This window comes from Nanorana parkeri, unplaced genomic scaffold (assembly GCF_000935625.1).
Source record: "Nanorana parkeri isolate BGI_ZX_2015 unplaced genomic scaffold, ASM93562v1 scaffold252, whole genome shotgun sequence".
NCBI classification, from domain to species: domain Eukaryota; kingdom Metazoa; phylum Chordata; class Amphibia; order Anura; family Dicroglossidae; genus Nanorana; species Nanorana parkeri.
In genome coordinates, this window is record NW_017306520.1 from 1287621 (window position 1) to 1304378 (window position 16758).

At 41.4% G+C, this 16758-nt stretch overlaps 1 protein-coding gene across 1 annotated transcript in view; it reads left to right on the forward strand.

The window, feature by feature from the left end:
* ACACA (acetyl-CoA carboxylase alpha) overlaps nt 1–16758 on the forward strand; it is a 231897-nt gene that overhangs the window by 113213 nt on the left and 101926 nt on the right. Inside the window, exons 30-33 of the mRNA XM_018556784.1 lie at nt 1659–1802; nt 3680–3782; nt 5981–6088; nt 16529–16585. Of these exons, the coding sequence (XP_018412286.1) occupies nt 1659–1802; nt 3680–3782; nt 5981–6088; nt 16529–16585 (412 nt within the window). The remainder of the gene's footprint in view (nt 1–1658; nt 1803–3679; nt 3783–5980; nt 6089–16528; nt 16586–16758) is intronic.

A 16758-nucleotide genomic window follows, 5' to 3' on the forward strand; every position in this document is an offset into this window, starting at 1 on the left:
ATATATATATATAAACAATATTTTATGAGTTTCCAATGAGAGCTACGTTTTCTTAAAAGCCCCCCTCTCCCAAGTGCCTGCATACTTGGGTTTGGTAAAATGATTATTTGATCACGTATATGTATACTTGTATCTCTGTGTCTAACGTTCATTTTAACATGCAGTTTTCACTGTAAGTAACCTCTGATTGTACACTCTTTCCTCATATGCCCAGTTTAAATTGCCAGGATTTGTGAAAGTTTGCTGCTTAACCAGTTGTGGACAATGGATGTACTAACCTTTTAGTTTTCCACTAATGAGCCCTAAATAACTCCTTCCCCTTTTCTTTAACTATTATTTTTTTGCTGATGATGTGTTGCACGAAAACTTTGCAATGCTTTGTAACAGACTCCTAATTTCAATGGGACAAATTAAAGAATGAAATGTATACATTATATCTACAGTAACACTATTTACACTAGTAACACTATAAGAAACTAATGCTGTTTTAATGGAAAAAAAAGTCAATTGAATGTTTGTTTTTTCCCATGAATAGTATAAAAAAATAACATCATTTTTGCAAGACAATATCATCAGACGCAAAGCTTGTTTGTCCTAAAGAAAAAAAAACTGTTTATGCATTTATTTTGTTATCTTAAGCAATGACAAAGTTATTGCCGCATTAGTAGGCCTACGACATAAATATAAAAATTGCTGTGGTCCCTATGAGGGTATTCAGATATGAGAGCTGAAGTGGTTAAGAGTTACGATTAGGTTGAGGTCAAAGGTTAGGTTTAGTGGATAAGTTAAGATTATTTTAAGATTCATTCCTCAAGTGAGGCGTAAGCTAGAAAGCACAGCCTTTTTCGCTGTGACCAATAGTTTTTTGTGTTGATAAATGCATGCTATAATATCACTTGTAGAACAACTGACATAGACAAATATGTATAGGTGAAGAGGTTTCTCCCATGTACAGTGGGGAAAAAAATGTACAGTACCTAAAATCCCCAGTTGTTCAACACTTAAAGCTTGCAATTACTGTAAAATACTAGTATAAATATCAGTTTTGAGGTTTGTGTTAACAGAAAACCTATAAGTTCTAGCACAAAACTAAAAATTATTGGGCATTGCAGGTGAAATGTAAAATAAATCATGTGTGATTTACTAGTATAGGGGTGGACTAGGGATGAGTGAATTTACCCAGGTTCTGTTCACAGGGGGTACTTTGTATCCAGCACAAGGTCTGTAGTCTATAGGAGGAGAATCTTGTTAGTACGTTTTGCCCATTTTTAAGGATAACAGACTACATAGTATACTTCTGGGCACTTTTACTTTCTTGCCCACTTCTTAATAGTGGACTGTATTGTCTAATGGAAACCTTGAATATAACACAGAAAAAAGAAAACCGCATCTTCATTAGCTAATTCTTGAAATGATCACATGACACGAATAATTAAAAAGTGGTGGAGTTTGAACAAATATCTTCATCATTTTGTATGCTACAAGAACAGCAGGGTCTTTAAATGCAGCCTGTGCAATGTCATCTTTTTACAGGTGCTTTTAAATTGTTTTAGTACATATGCATTGCGTAGCATTCACTTGTGCACAAAAAAAAGCTGCTTAATTGGAGTATTGAAGCATATGACAGGTATATCATAAATAATGTGTTTACTCCGCAGAATGTCATTTTCTTCAAATCTTAATCACTATGGAATGGTCCATGTTGCCAGTGTCAGTGATGTCCTCCTGGATACCTCATTCACTCCTCCGTGTCAAAGAATGGGCGGAATGGTGGCCTTTCGGACTTTCGATGATTTTGTGAGGTATTTGCTGTTTGTGCAAAATATACTGATTTACATAACATGTTATATAAGGCAATTATTCTTAACGCATGACTTGACTTATATAAGTTACTTGGCTGGCTGGGTGAAAATAATTTTAATATGAATGGAAGAATTTTTGTTTTATTTACCAGCATTCTGATGTATATTACTTTTTAAAGAAGCAGTGCCTCATTTATAATTATACACTTTAATAACTATATGCTTCTTTAACACATTGGGCTTGGGCAAACCAGAAGTGTGACGAGTAGCGCTGCTGACTTGTAGTCGTTTCAGATCTCACATGCACTTACGTGCATGGAAATTGTTCTGGATGGATCTTGGAATTGTTTTGGAATGGATCTGGGTGATCCTCATTTGTGTACTGTAAAGCTCTTTGTGATATGTCAACACTGCATAGATATGGTAAATAAATTACTTTTGACCAATAAGAAAACTTTATATGCTTGTCGTTGCTTTAAAATTGCACTGCTGTGGTCTGTTGTTAAGCTTTCAGATGGGTGCTGCTAATGTTCTCCATCTATGCTGTTTCTGCATGGCTCCCCACTTGCATTTCAACAGTGGGAGCCGGTGCTTGTTATGGGAGCGGGAATATAGGAATCTGCTTGCACAGTAAGGAATGAAATGTCAGGAAGAATTAGGCATAACTGCCGACTACAGCCCAGCAGGGACTGTCTTCTCCTGAATCAATGAGTGTGGCATCTGTCTTTCCATGTGTGCAGATGCACGACCCCTGGGAAGAGAGGCGATTACACAGCTCTCATTGCTCACGTCATAAGCTTTTCAGTTATTTGCCTAATAAAGGCTGATTAGATTAATGTTGCCTCTTTATTTTTATGAGAAGTTTGCTGCATGTCAGCTATGTGAAAGTAAGATACTCTAGACGCTTTAAAAGCTTTTCTTAAACCTTTCACGTGACATTGAGCAAGATTTATATAAAAATATACAATATTTTTTACTTTTTCAGTTTTTCTGTCTTTAAGTATAGAGGTGCATCGAAATAGAATTTTCAGACCGAAACAGAAAATAAAATAAAAAATTGTCAGGCTGAAACTAAAACAGAAACTGAAAATTATTGTTTTCCTGACCTTCTTTTTTTTTTTTTACATTTTATTTATTTTTTACTTTACTGTTGGGGGCTCTGTGGAAATATCAGGGGTCTTTTCCATTTTGCAATGGAAAAGAGATTGAGGACACAATCTCAATCTCTTTTTCTGCTGCCTCTAAACTGAGTGCTCCTGGTCATGCATAACCTGTGGAGAAAGTATGTTTACTATGTCTACAATCATGAATTAACACGGAGTGATGTAGAACACTTTGTGTTCATTCATAATTGGGGACACAGTAAACATACTATGTTCTCAATTATTAACAAGCAGTCAGCGATCAGCTGATTACTAGCTGCTTGTAACCGCTATACATCCTGACTCGCTGTCACAGGAGGTTGAGGCCTCCTTTGACGGCTGACTCCTCCTCCGCTCCCTGTGACAGTTGACACACCCACCACTCTCCATCCTGATCTGTCTGTCACAGGAGGTCGAGCGGGGCGGTGTGGGAGGAGAGCTCAGCTTCCTGTGACACAGACCACTCTCATCTGTCTTCTCCCCACCCCATTTGGCCTCCTGACAGTTTCTCTCCTCTCCGCTTGATGCTGCTCTGTGTCGAAGGGGACACAGAGCAGTGCCCAGTGGGGAGGAGAGAGACTATGGATGCACCAGAATTTTGGCCAAAAAATTGTACTGTTTTCGGCCGATATGTTTCGGCTGCCGAAATTTCAATGCATTCATACTTAAAATTGTAAGTGGTATCTTGCCATTTAATATAATATGAATATGATGAAATGTCTTTTTTATTCTCAGAATGTTTGATGATGTCATGAGCTGTTTCTCAGACTCCCCTCCTCAAAGTCCTATCTTTCCAGAAGCTGGCCATCCTTCTCTCTATGATGAAGATGACAATAAGGTACATATTTGTTGAAGTTATTGTTTAAAAGTGGTGTGCTCTTTTCACATGTATGGTGATGTTTAAATGTGACTTGCTGCATACTCTGGTCAGCCAGAATGTATGAACTATAGGTGCACTCCACAATTAAATGTTAAGCTTGGAAATGGACACGGGGCAGAACCTTCCAAGGGTTTCCATTTGACATAGCTGTGGTGCTCCAGGCCACCTACTGATTATAATTGCCTTGTCGCATGTGATTTGGTGCTCTGGAAATATGTACTAGACACATATACTGAGCATTTCCCACTGTATGCTCCTTGCTGTTTCTTAAGGATAGAGAAGGTCACACTGGACACAGCAGCATCATGTGATAGGAAACTGTGATCACTAAGAAGCACATGTAAAATGCACCTGGCCGCAAAAGATTATGCAAAACTCGGGTTTCTTAAAACTCAGGTCACTTAAGTGGGACCTTTGATTTTAGCATATCTGCAGTATCTTCTTGATTGCCTTCACTGGTTGTGGTCTCTTGTCTGGAGTTGCATGCTAACAAAGGACCACACCACCTGTATGCACTAGCCAGATGAGAAGAACGGATCCCCATGACTAAAGTAGGGCAAAATTTTTGGGACATTTGATAATGCGATCTGTATATGCAACAGCAATACTGTCTTTTATTTCAGGATCGTCAGGGCATTTTGCATTCAAAGAAATGCAATGTAATGCAAATCAGGTCAAAGGCAGCCTGCACACTGCCGTGTTGACCATGCAAATAAAGTGAATAGGATTTCCAAATGCACATCAAACACAGGAAAACTATCGCCATAGCCACCCATGTGGCTGCTATGGAACCCGGGGTAGAGGGGAGCCGGTAGGAGGGGTGACTTATTTTTTGGTGTCCTGCCCGATTAGTGCTACAACTCTGTCAATTCCCTCCCCTGCCTCCTCCCTGTTTGAGTGCAGGTCGGAGTGATCTCCTCCTGACATCTGCTTCTGACGTCAGAGCCAGTAGGCATGGAGGAGGACAGAAGACAAATGTAGCAAATGTATGGTACCGACTACTGTATACTTTATAACCTCACTTTCCTGTGCTTCTTTGGTGTTGCATTGTAATTATAACTGATAATACATAATAACACTGCTGTCACCAATGATGCAGGGGAAAGGGGGATTATTATTACACAATGAGAGGGAGGGGGTATTGTGTACCACAGCCTGTGTTATCTCTACCCACTGTACACAGCCATGTACTCAACCTACAGACTGTGCCCCCACCTAACAGGACTGTGCCCCCACCTAACAGGACTGTTCCCTCACCTACAGACCATGCCCTCACCTAACAGGACTGTGCCCCCACCTAACAGGACTGTGCCCTCACCTAACAGGACTGTGCCCTCACTTACAGACTGAGATTAGGAGTGTTTTTTTTCATAGGTTATAGGTTTTATTTTACCTTCACAGGTAATAGTCCCATAGTTTACCTCCTCTGATAAGAGTGTAACTAAGGGACCATTCATAATAGTACAGTGTGTTCATCTCAATCACACCTACCCTGTGTTTTTTTGTAGGAGGTGCTTTATGGTGCTATTCGTTGGTAGATCTCATTGAGCTGGTCATATAAAAAGTAGATCTTAACTTATAGTTATGGATGCCGGTGAAATTACTTCACTGCTGTAAGGAATTAGCTCCATTGTCAGCACTGTACAGATACACATTCTGAGCTTTGATGTCATGTGACCAATTCAAAAATGATTAAATAAAACATTTGCATCAAGATTTATTAGAAGTTGTATGCAGCAAATTTAACAGCAGTAGGAAGGCAACGTTATTGGGTGTTTTTCAAATTGCAGTTTGTTTGAGGTGGGGGCCCCATAAACATTTTGCTACGGGGGACTGTGATTTCTAGTTACGCCCCTTGGTGCAAGATCAGGTAACAACTGTCAGACTTCTGGTCAATCATTGCCTCCTGACATGCCAAGTTAAGTATTTGGCCTAAACAAAGTAAGTAAAGTTAAAGGGCAGGATATCATCTTAAACAGGTCAATAACAAAAATTAAAGACTAAATATTAAGATTGCTGTGTAATAATGACAGATTCTCTTTAAAGTGTTGGAGGGGACAGTGTGGAATAGGCTTTGTTCATCCAGTCAATCTCTCTTGTTTTTGTATGTAAAAGAATATTCCTAAATTTTAATGTGAGTGCATATGCTCTTTCAGAGTTTCCGAGATGAACCAATTCACATCCTCAACATAGCCATCAAAACTGACTGCGACATTGATGATGATGGACTTGCTTCAGTTTTTCGGGATTTCACTCAAAACAAAGTAAGTAGTATGATAATGTCCATTTTATCAGTATAGATATCATATATATACTTATATATATATTTTTTTACTATAATGAAAGAATTAATGAAAAAACGCGATGACCTCAGTATCAGTAACACACTTCCTGTCAAGGGTGACAACACTCACTCACTGTAATGTATCTATTCAGAAGCATCAATGCAGTATTGCCTATTCTTCCATGAGGAATCCAGTTCTTGGTAACATTTGTAATATGGTAAAAATTAAAGTTGCTGACCTGGTTTAAAAAAATCTTGCGTATTAAGTTGGCAAACTGCAGATTTTACTAGTGACTCACCATTAATTTCTAAGGAGGATCTTTAACCCTTTCGCTGCCAAGCCCTCCGGAACACTTTTAGCCTCAGCTGGCCACACTATTTTTGCAATGTTTTCCATTGTTTTGATTGATTGTCTACTGCTGCGTTGCTAGCGTTTGTAAAAGACCCCCCAAACCATATATTTTCTGAAAGCACAGGCCCGGTAGAATAAAAAGATGCTGCTACTAATTTTGTAGGTTCATGCTATAATTGCGCAAATGTTTGTCAAATCAATAATAAACCAGTATTAGTGCACAAAAGAATACTTTTCTGACTAAATCTAAAATATAAAACTGTATTGAGTTAATAACAAATATTTGTAAATTTTAAATTGCGCCTTTTTGCGAGACGGGTAAAAAAATAAAGGGATGCAAAACTGTAAATAAGCGATTAATTTTTGGTTAATAGCTATTATTTTAAAGGGACCGTCAGGGCAACAGTTCTGATTATAAGTTTGTGGTCGCTAAAGCGACCATGAGCTTATAGCAGAAGAGAGAAAGCCAACAACGTAAGGCTTACTGAGCTGGCCAACTGGAAACAGTTGTGTTCCACCGTAAGCTTTACGGCGGTGGCAGAGAGAGAGGTTAATGCTTCCTCACTGCCACACAGATTTTCTGGATATTCCCTACCCTGCATATGAGACTTTTAGCCCAAAATCATCATTTGCATGTCATCATTTGACCATGCATCCAACCTTATGAATGTGTTTGGCTGAATGTTTTGGGATGGAAACTGAGTAAAGGCAAAATTAGACAGACCAATATGTGGAAAGTTCACCTACTCTGAAATACAGAGAGAGTGTATGCGTTCCGTGGAACACATCTAAAAGAGGGACAATATTTTTTCAAAGATGAACAAAGGTAAAGGTGTTTTGTTTCATATATTTGAAGTTATTGCTACATGAGACCTACAGTATGTGAATGATGAAATATTTTGTGCATGCTCTTTTTTGTCAAAAAATATTGGGGGGGAATTTACCAAAACTGGAGCAGAAAAAAAACTGAAGCAGCTGTGCATGGCAACCATGCAGCTTCTCTCTTTCATTTTCAAATCTTAACTGAACACATTGAAGAGAGAAGCTGATTGGTTGCCATAGGCAACTGCTCCAGATTCGGTCTGCTCCAGTTTTGCTTAATTCTCCCCATTGTATTTATGGGGAGAAATCCATCAAATCCATCTTATCGGAGTCGGCATGCTTTGTGGTTTATTCTCTAAAAAATGCTACAAAATATGATTGGCCTAAAGAAATAGGATAGACAAAATAAGATGTTAAGCAACCATTGGACTAAACAGTCTACCAATGAAGATCTTGCAGAGAGAAACAAGATGGATGGTGATCACCTTAGCTACAGAAGGTGTTTAGCCTCCAAGCTCTGCTTTCTGTTCTGCTGATACATTTAACCACAGATAGCCAGACAAAGCAAAAGAGAAAGAAAACGCGGTTTGTCACTATTGTATTACTGAATAGCCCTCTTCCCCTGCTGGCCTGCACACTGGTCCACATGTGCCAAATGTAGTTATTATTTGTATAGCCCTTCTAGCTTGCAGCATTGGGGTCCTCAGTTGCAATTTCTACAAGGACACTATCAGCATGGCGTTTGCATGTTTTCTCTGTGCTTTTGTGGGGTTTTCTCTGGGTACTCCCACACTCCAAAAGTTAATTGGCTCAACTGAGCACACCCAAGGTAGCTGCCTCACCTCCTAGGCACGCTGAGTCCCCAAGGAGAAAAGCACTATTATTATTATACAGGATTTATATAGCGCCAAAAGTTTGCGCAGCACTTTACATTATAAGGAAGACATTACAATACAATTCAGGACAAGATGGTAAGGAGGGCCCTGCCCCTGAGGGCTTACAATCTAAAAGGGAGGGACAAAGTGGTACATAAGGAGGTAGCTGTGTGGGGATGGACTTTTTGAAAACGTGATGGTTCTATATAGAAATACAAATTAATTACTAAAAAGAATCTTGAGCATGATTCAGTCTATCAGCACTAGTGATGAACTTGGGCTTGGTGTGAGTCCAGTTCTCCTGAGTTCACCAAAGCCTGCTCAAAACTGACCGACAGACCTCCGCTCTCTGCCCAATCAGTGGCAGCAGGCAACACAAAGTTGTGAGGGAATGCCCCCACTGGAATTGCTGCCACTGAGTGGGCCGGGAAGAAATGGGGGTTATTTTACCATTCACACCAAGTCCAGACTCATCGCTAATCATCATGTAGTAACTAAAATATCTATTTCAAATGTACTGACCTATTAAACATCTCAAATTTCAGTAGTGCATTCCACATTATTTTAATGTAATTCTACAGCACAGTGTAAATTGACAGAATAAATATTGTGCCTAACTCCCAGACTTTTCACCTATAGCATAGCAATTATTCCTTTGTGGATTTGTAGGCAGAAATATATAATTACTCACTGTTTTGGCACCTGTATTTTCAAATGACTAGTTGCTTCTTACTGCAATATTCATACTTGGGCTTATCCACAAATGCACTCTGTTTCCCAGCTAGGTGGAGGGGGGGGGGGGGGTGAAATACCAGTATTTCTTTTTAAAAAACAAACAGAAGCGAAAAAAGATAGTTTTGATTTTCATCTGTATCAAGCCTCAGGCAGTGGGAGGGAAAAAAAAACATTTAAGCATCTACTAGAATAATCCCAATTGTCCAAATAATATCTCAGCCCCAGCATGTTTATAGAAATTAGGATCATATACTTGTAAATGACTTGCAGAGGAGATGGAAGCAGTCAGCGTTAATGGAGTTTCTCCAGGTGCTGCTGCCTAATCGCCTGGTTATAACTGTAGACTGACTGAGAAACCCACATTATTACAATGTAATCAGAATCCTGTTGCTATGCTGTCATTATATGCCACTTGTGGAATTTTAAAAGCAATAACAATTTTGATGTTAAAACTCAGGGTATTACAGTTATTTTCTCTCCCGGACAGTAATATTATTGCCAAAGCTTGCTATATGTTTTTTCTTCTTAATTGCAATCCATTTTTTGCACATTTTTTTGTTGTTTCTGAAGTAGGGACTGGATTGCGCTTTCAGCTCTAGTGATTTTAAGAACTATGAAACACAATAAGTGGCAAGACAGTCATGATTACTTATATTTCCCGTAGGGCTCTCTTGGGCACATTTCTAGGAATAGGACTCAAAGATATTGCACTGGAGCTCTAATTGTGTAATGGATCTGGTTGTATTTACATTATGCTCTCGTCCCAGTGCAATTTGATTGGCAAAAATCAAAGTGTGGTTGTTTATATGGTCCGCTAACTGGCGGCCTATGAATTAGGCATACCCCAATTTTCTTTTTCCTACTCGTAATTGATCTAATGTGTGTAGTTTAAAAAAAAATGTAGTGTAATTCCATGTATTACTTTCTTGGCTCTCTTTGGATAAGTGATTACAAAGCTGCCAAAATTTTGTTTCATGCCCATGGTATGTATTAAAGTGTTTTTTAAGATCTATCATGTATTTTTATTACACTTTAAGAGTGCAATAATTTACCCTCCCAGCTTCAGGTTTCTCTTTGATTCAGCTCAGGTATCTCTTTAAACAGGTACATGTTCATATTTACAGTAATTTCCATGGTGCAGATCATTAAAAACTATGCCCCTTTATTGTTGTATAATTAGCTGTCTCATAAGAGGCAATCAAGACAGACAGATGTGACAGCTTATGGCAAAACAGTGCTCATGCTGTCAACATCATAAGTGCTACTTGCCATCGCGGTGAAAAGAGGCATTATGCCTGCAAAAACCTTATCATTAAAATGTTTTTAAACCTCTTGCTCCCCACCTTTAAAGTGGGTCATGACACCTGAGGTCTATAGAAGGGACTCCCAATTATGTTATTGTGATTGGCTGCACAGTGATGATGTAATCGGGAGCCTGTCCTACCAGCTCACGATAATTGGTATTTGACTGTGGTTTGGCTCTGTCACAGCTCTAGGGGTATCAATTGTGCAAGTCTGAAGAACAATGCAGTGATGCATATATGTAGCAGCTCGACATTCACCTTTTGTACTTCTGCATATATTTGTGAGGCTAGTGGTTAAAATTTCACATGTAAATGTTTTTTCAAAAGTTATTTTCAATCCTTTCAAATATGCAGCTTTCATTAAAATTAGGGATGCACCTATACGAAAATGCCCTGATACTAAGCGCCAATACCAGCACTTTACATTTTTAAACACAAGCAGCTGCGTAAGGTTCTGTGCTTGCTGGGGACCTCGCGACAGCCTTGTGGGGACCTTGCCCAGACCCGCCTGCACAGCTGAGGTGACACCCGGCACAGCCCTTTTGAGACCTGCACCCACCTGCACAGCCCTTGTGACACTTGAACCCACCCGCACATAGCCCTGGTGAGACCGCGAGCAGCCCTGGTGAGACTGCACTCAGCCTCCTGAGACACTGCACAGCCCTGGTGTGCAAAACAGAGTATGCAGCTTCATATTATTCTGCATTGCTGTATAATGCATTGCTGGGATTTGTAGTCCTCTATAGCTGATGGTATTCTGCATTGCTATATAATGTATTGCTGGGATTTGTAGTCCCTCTACAGCTTGGGGTCCATGGCATAACTACCAGGGCCACAGCGGTTGTTTTTGCGTCCGGGTTCTGGTGCTCCACCACTGTCTTAAAATCATTTGTCTGTATTGTTTTAGAAAAATTGTCACAGGACACTAAAAAAAAGGTATCAGTAATTGGTATAGGTGAGTACTTGAGGAAAAGTATCGGTACTCAGACTCGGTCTTGAAAAAATGGTATCTGTGCAGTCCTAAATTAAAATATTACTTGTCATTATGGTCCTTGTTCATTCACTTCCTGGTATAATGTGACAGCAGTCAGTCGTGCTAACGCACATTGGTCTGGCATAGTCCACTGTTTTGCTAACAGGTATGGTCCTGAGCAATTTATTTATTACAGGTATTTATATAGTGCCATCAATTTACACAACACTTTACATGTGCACAGTCACATCGGTCCCTACCCTCAAGGAGCTTACAATCCCTATCTCACATACATACAGGGCTAATTTAGACAGGAACCAATTAACCTACCAGCATGTCTTTGGAGTGTGGGAGGAAACCCACCCAAGCACAGGACACTATCTGCAAACTCCTTGCAGATAGTGTCCTGACCTGGATTTAAACCAGGGACCCCCCAGTGCTTCAAGGCAGAAGTGCTAATCACTACGCCACTGTGCTAAGCTGATGTTGGAGTGAGTACATGTAGACAGGACATGGCTGAAAGAGGCTGGAGGAGATTATCAGAGCTGAGAGGCAAGAAAGATTGGAAAATATGGTGAAAACTGCATTGTATGAAAATTGTATGAAAAAAAAAAAGCCATGGACAATATTTGATAAACATCCAGTAATGGTTTACATCTTAAAGTACAAGGGGGAGAGTATAAGTGAATTAATGAAGTAACACTTAAGGAATATTAGTTGTACAATATGGTTATTTTCATTACATAGATATGTTTTTAACTATTAGCTTTGTAAAAGAACCAGAGCTGTATCATAAACTGTACTAATCAATTTTACATTGACAAACATAATATTCTGCTTGATGTATGTATCAATCCAAATCTGTTTTTCTATCAACTGTTTTGCATTTGCTACCTTTACAATCAGCATGATACTGTGCAGCAGGTTAATAGCTTGTTCATTTAAATCTAAAGAGTAATAATAAAAAGAGCAACCGTAGTGGTCTATTTTCCATTTGCCTACTATATCTGATAAGATTAGCTCTAGTAACAATCTTTTACATGATTTGTATACTTTAATTTGGTATTCTGCTCAGTCAACTCATGACTAGACTGTGTATGATGACGAGCAAGTTCACTGCTTTAACTGAACCTGGTAAGAACATAACAAAGAAGTGTTTTAAATATTTATTAGAAGAACAAAGGTCATCGGCACTCAAGGATCGTGATCAATGCGCCTATACGCAAACGTGTTTGTTTTCCCCAGTCATCTTCCAGGACAGCCCATGAGATAAGGCTCCGCCTGCCTGCAACAGGAAACACATCAACCACATTTAAATAAATAGACCCCTCCTTCCATCCCAATTCAGTTTTTTTTGTGTTTCCTCCGGCTACACAGGTTCACATCGTAATGTTTGTGATTTTCAGGGCTCGTTTTTCTATTTGCCTCAGGGCAGAGCCTAACCCTGATATGCGTTGGGACCTACTCCAGGATTTCCTGCTGCAGCGCATACAGGGATCCCTTGTCGGACCCCCACCCGAGACTAGGCCTAGGTTCCCCTCCGTCATTCAGGGAGGGCAACCATCCTCCTGTACGTGAGTGGCTCCAGATGGTGACCCCCCCGGTGTGCAGTAGTGGCAAGGGTGTTACCCTGAGCGGTGTACGGCACCCCCTCTTGGTTGCATGGAGGGGGTAGGCTCTGGAGTGGGTGCAGTGAAGACACTTACCAGTTGAAGCAGTGGTCACTGTTCCTTGGGCCATGGTTCCGTCCGGTGGCCGCATGGGCTTGCGCGGGAGAATGGCGGCGTCTACAGGAAGCTCCAGAGAGGAGCTTGATGGCAATTTGTCCTCCCACCAGCTGGGAGCGCTGTGGCGCCGTCTGAACGCGGAGCGAGGCGCGTCATCGAGACCGCGTGGTGAGGTGACACGCTTCCGGTGCGCCACTTCCGGGTTCCGGAACGCAGCGCGCGCTGGCCAGTTTAAAGGCAGCGGGGGACGGAGTCAGTCGGCATGTGAGGCAGCTGATACACCTCCCATACCGAACGCCGCTCGGCCGCGACTACTGAGGCTACACACCTCGCCGACTGACCGGGACCACATACGGTCAGTGGGGACGTCAGGAGCGGGCCAACAGCGTGGTCGGCAGTGAGCTGCAATATGCCCACAGAGGCCGGACCTGGTGTTGCCCACCCAGATCTGGGAGAGCATGGCACTGGCGCAGGGGCAGGCTATGGTGCCAACCTGCGCCGTTGGTAGTGACGACGGACGCCAGTGCCTGGGGCTGGGGAGCCCATTGCCTGGAGCACATTTGGCAGGATACCTGGGAGCACACAGGCAGAGTCAAGCTGGAGAGAGCTGAAGGCTCTCTGCCAATTTCGGGAGGTCTTAGTGGGCCACCATGTAGCGGTGGCCTCGGACAATGCCGCGGCGGTAGCTTATATAAACAAGCAGGGCGGTACGCGCTCGCCAGGGCTGCTGGCATTGGCGACGGAGATTCTGTCATGGGCAGAACGCAACCTCTTATCCCTGACGGCGAGACATATCAAAGGCAGCCTGAACGAACTGGCAGACAGGGCACGGTGAACCATCCGCAAGTACAGTCTTTAAATTTAGCGGCGTGGCTTTGTCTAATTTTGTAGATATTAGGCTGGCAGAGGAACCTCTCATAAAAAGGTTTATGCGAGCTGTGGTAAGGATGAAACCCCCAAGGAGTAAGGTGGTGCCGAATTGGGATCTCTCGGTGGTATTGCAGGGGTTTCTCAAACAGCCTTTCGAACCCCTGGGGGAATGTTCCATACACAACCTGACGGTGAAGACGGCCCTCTTGGTAGCAATGGTGTCTGCTCGGAGAGTGAGCGAGATTCAAGCCTTCTCCATGGCTGACCCGTACTGCACCATTATGGCAGATAAGATTGTGCTACGGCCAGACCCGGCTTTATTGCCGAAGGTGGTGTCCACCTTCCACAGGACTCAGGAGGTGGTCATTCCTTCGTTCGCAACTAACCCCACCTCTGCTGGGGAACGGGAATGGCAGGGCATTGACGTACGCAGGTGCGTCCTGGAGTACCTTAGGGTCACGAAACCTTGGAGACGGTCGACTCGTCTCTTCGTACTATTTGGGGGTCCCACTAGAGGGAACAGGGCCACTAAAAGCACTATTGCTAGGTGGATTAAAATGGCCATAACAGCGATTTACAACGCTCTGGGTTTGGCGTTGCCAGGGTCGCTCACGGCACACTCCACTAGAGCATGGGCCACTTGATGGGCAGAGCGAGCAGGGGCTACTCCCGACCAGATCTGTAGAGCAGCCACGTGGTCCAGTTTCCAGACCTTCGTTAGGCATTACAGACTGGATCTCATGACCCAACAAGACCAGGCATTTGGCAGGAAGGTCCTGCAAGCTGTGGTCCCACCCTAGGAGGTAAGATTTGTCCTCACTGATCCTCTCATGGGCTGTCCTGGAAGATGACTGGGGAAAGCATGAGTTGATTTACCTGATAACTCTGTTTCCAGGAATCTTCCAGGACAGCAGATTCCCGCCCTTGGTTGGTAGCCAGGGGACATCGGTATTGATGTTAGGGGGGATACTTTGAAATGTTTGGTAGCCTTCGGTTCTAGAGGGTACTGAATTGGGATGGAAGGAGGGGTCTATTTATTTAAATGTGGTTGATGTGTTTCCTGTTGCAGGCAGGCGGAGCCTTATCTCATGGGCTGTCCTGGAAGATTCCTGGAAACAGAGTTATCAGGTAATCAACTCATGTTTTTGTTATCACTTTTGTTATCACTGTTTTGCCTGATGTGGCCCAGAAATGTCGCTGTTATGTGATAATTGTATCATATGTCAAAGGCGTATGGATCATGGCCCTGGAGTGCCGGTGACCTTTCTTCTTGCATTAGCGGCACCTTCCGTTTGTCACCACAGCGCCCATTATTTCACAGGGACTTTTCAGTCCGGAGTGGGATGGGCTCTTGGACATTGGTCTAAATATTTATTCGGTCACAGACAGACACTGCAATTACCAATAGAATGTGAGTTTCACAGTTCTAAGTACTTAATATTATGAACGCCATTTTGCTTACTATAGTTTTCCAAATAGCATGGGCACAGATGCTGTAGATAGAACAATGAGCAGTAATCTTTAATCAGGGTAGCACTACAGAAGCTGTAAAATAAAGATAACATATTATTATCTGAGTAATAGCCACACTAGGTTATTTTAGACCTAATGTGATAATAAGTGCTTATATACAGTATGGGAATATATATCACAAATGCTCCAGGTTGATCCATAAATAGCCAGCCCAGTGGATCATAGGTACAGAACTAGGCATGTTCCAAGCCTCATCAACATCTAATTGAAATTCATTTGAACACAGATGGGGTGATTCAGACTCCCTCTATGATTAAAAATCTGATTGCATATCTGATATGAAATCTGGTTGTGCAGTGACTATATCTATCTGTATGTATGTGTGTATATACACAGTCACAGTAAGAACACTGTCTTTGCGTCTCATCTAAGTGTTTCCCCTTTCGGAACATCCAAATCTGTTAGATTTAGCTATAATTGTAAGATTTAATCTGCGCAAGTAACAACAAACCTTGTACATCATAATACATAATGGGCGGCAAGCCAGGTACTATGCAATTATACTAAACCAAAACCATGACCCAGCTCAGTCATACCACCTATCACTGGGTACTCCTGGCTGCTTAACCCATTGCATACCTTTCTGCATAGTTGTTTAACAATGACTAAGTCAGATATTATAAAAATAAAATTTCTGTTTTTAAAATGGTCTCTTTTTTAACATTTCCCAGTTAACTAACATTTCCTTCCTTTCCTGCCCCTTGACTACTCATTAACTGAGATGGGAACATAAATGGCAAGGACAACTGATAGGCGTTTCCCCAGTCTATTCATAGAAAAAGCAGATTTGGCTTGGATTAGGTTTAGAATTATTAACACCTAATATAGAAGCTGCTTCTTGGAATAAAAAGGTGTTCACCACTGCAGACAATTATTCAGCACAGCTTGTTCTACAATGAATTTAGCATTACACTGTAACACACGGATGTGAATTAAAAATAAAATGTTACTTAATTACTGAGCTGCTTCATGGCCAAATTACATTTTTTTTCGGGACAGACACTTTTGAAGATTCCTTTCCCTCCTGCTAGCTACTAGTCACCGGCGTTCATTTTGATCTGCTGCTATTTCCCACTTTTCTGTGTATCTTATAAAATCTTAAAGTGCTATAAAAACACAATCTGTTTGTCTTCAAAGTGATGATTTATAAATATGATCTTTAATACAGACAGAGACAATGCAAATTCATATTAATAACATAAACTCTTTTTTTAAATTCATTTAAACAGAAATCGGTACTAATGGACCATGGGATTCGTCGACTAACCTTTTTAGTAGCACAAAAGGTAAATTTTATTATCCTATATGCTGCATAGTCTTATTTTATGGAAATAAGTGTTACGTTCTCCTGTTTTCATGTGCCCGTGTCATGTCACGCTCGAGTAGATTACTTGCACATATAGCATAACCTCATTATTGTAGAGGAGTTTAAAATATTCAAATCAGATGTACAGTGTTT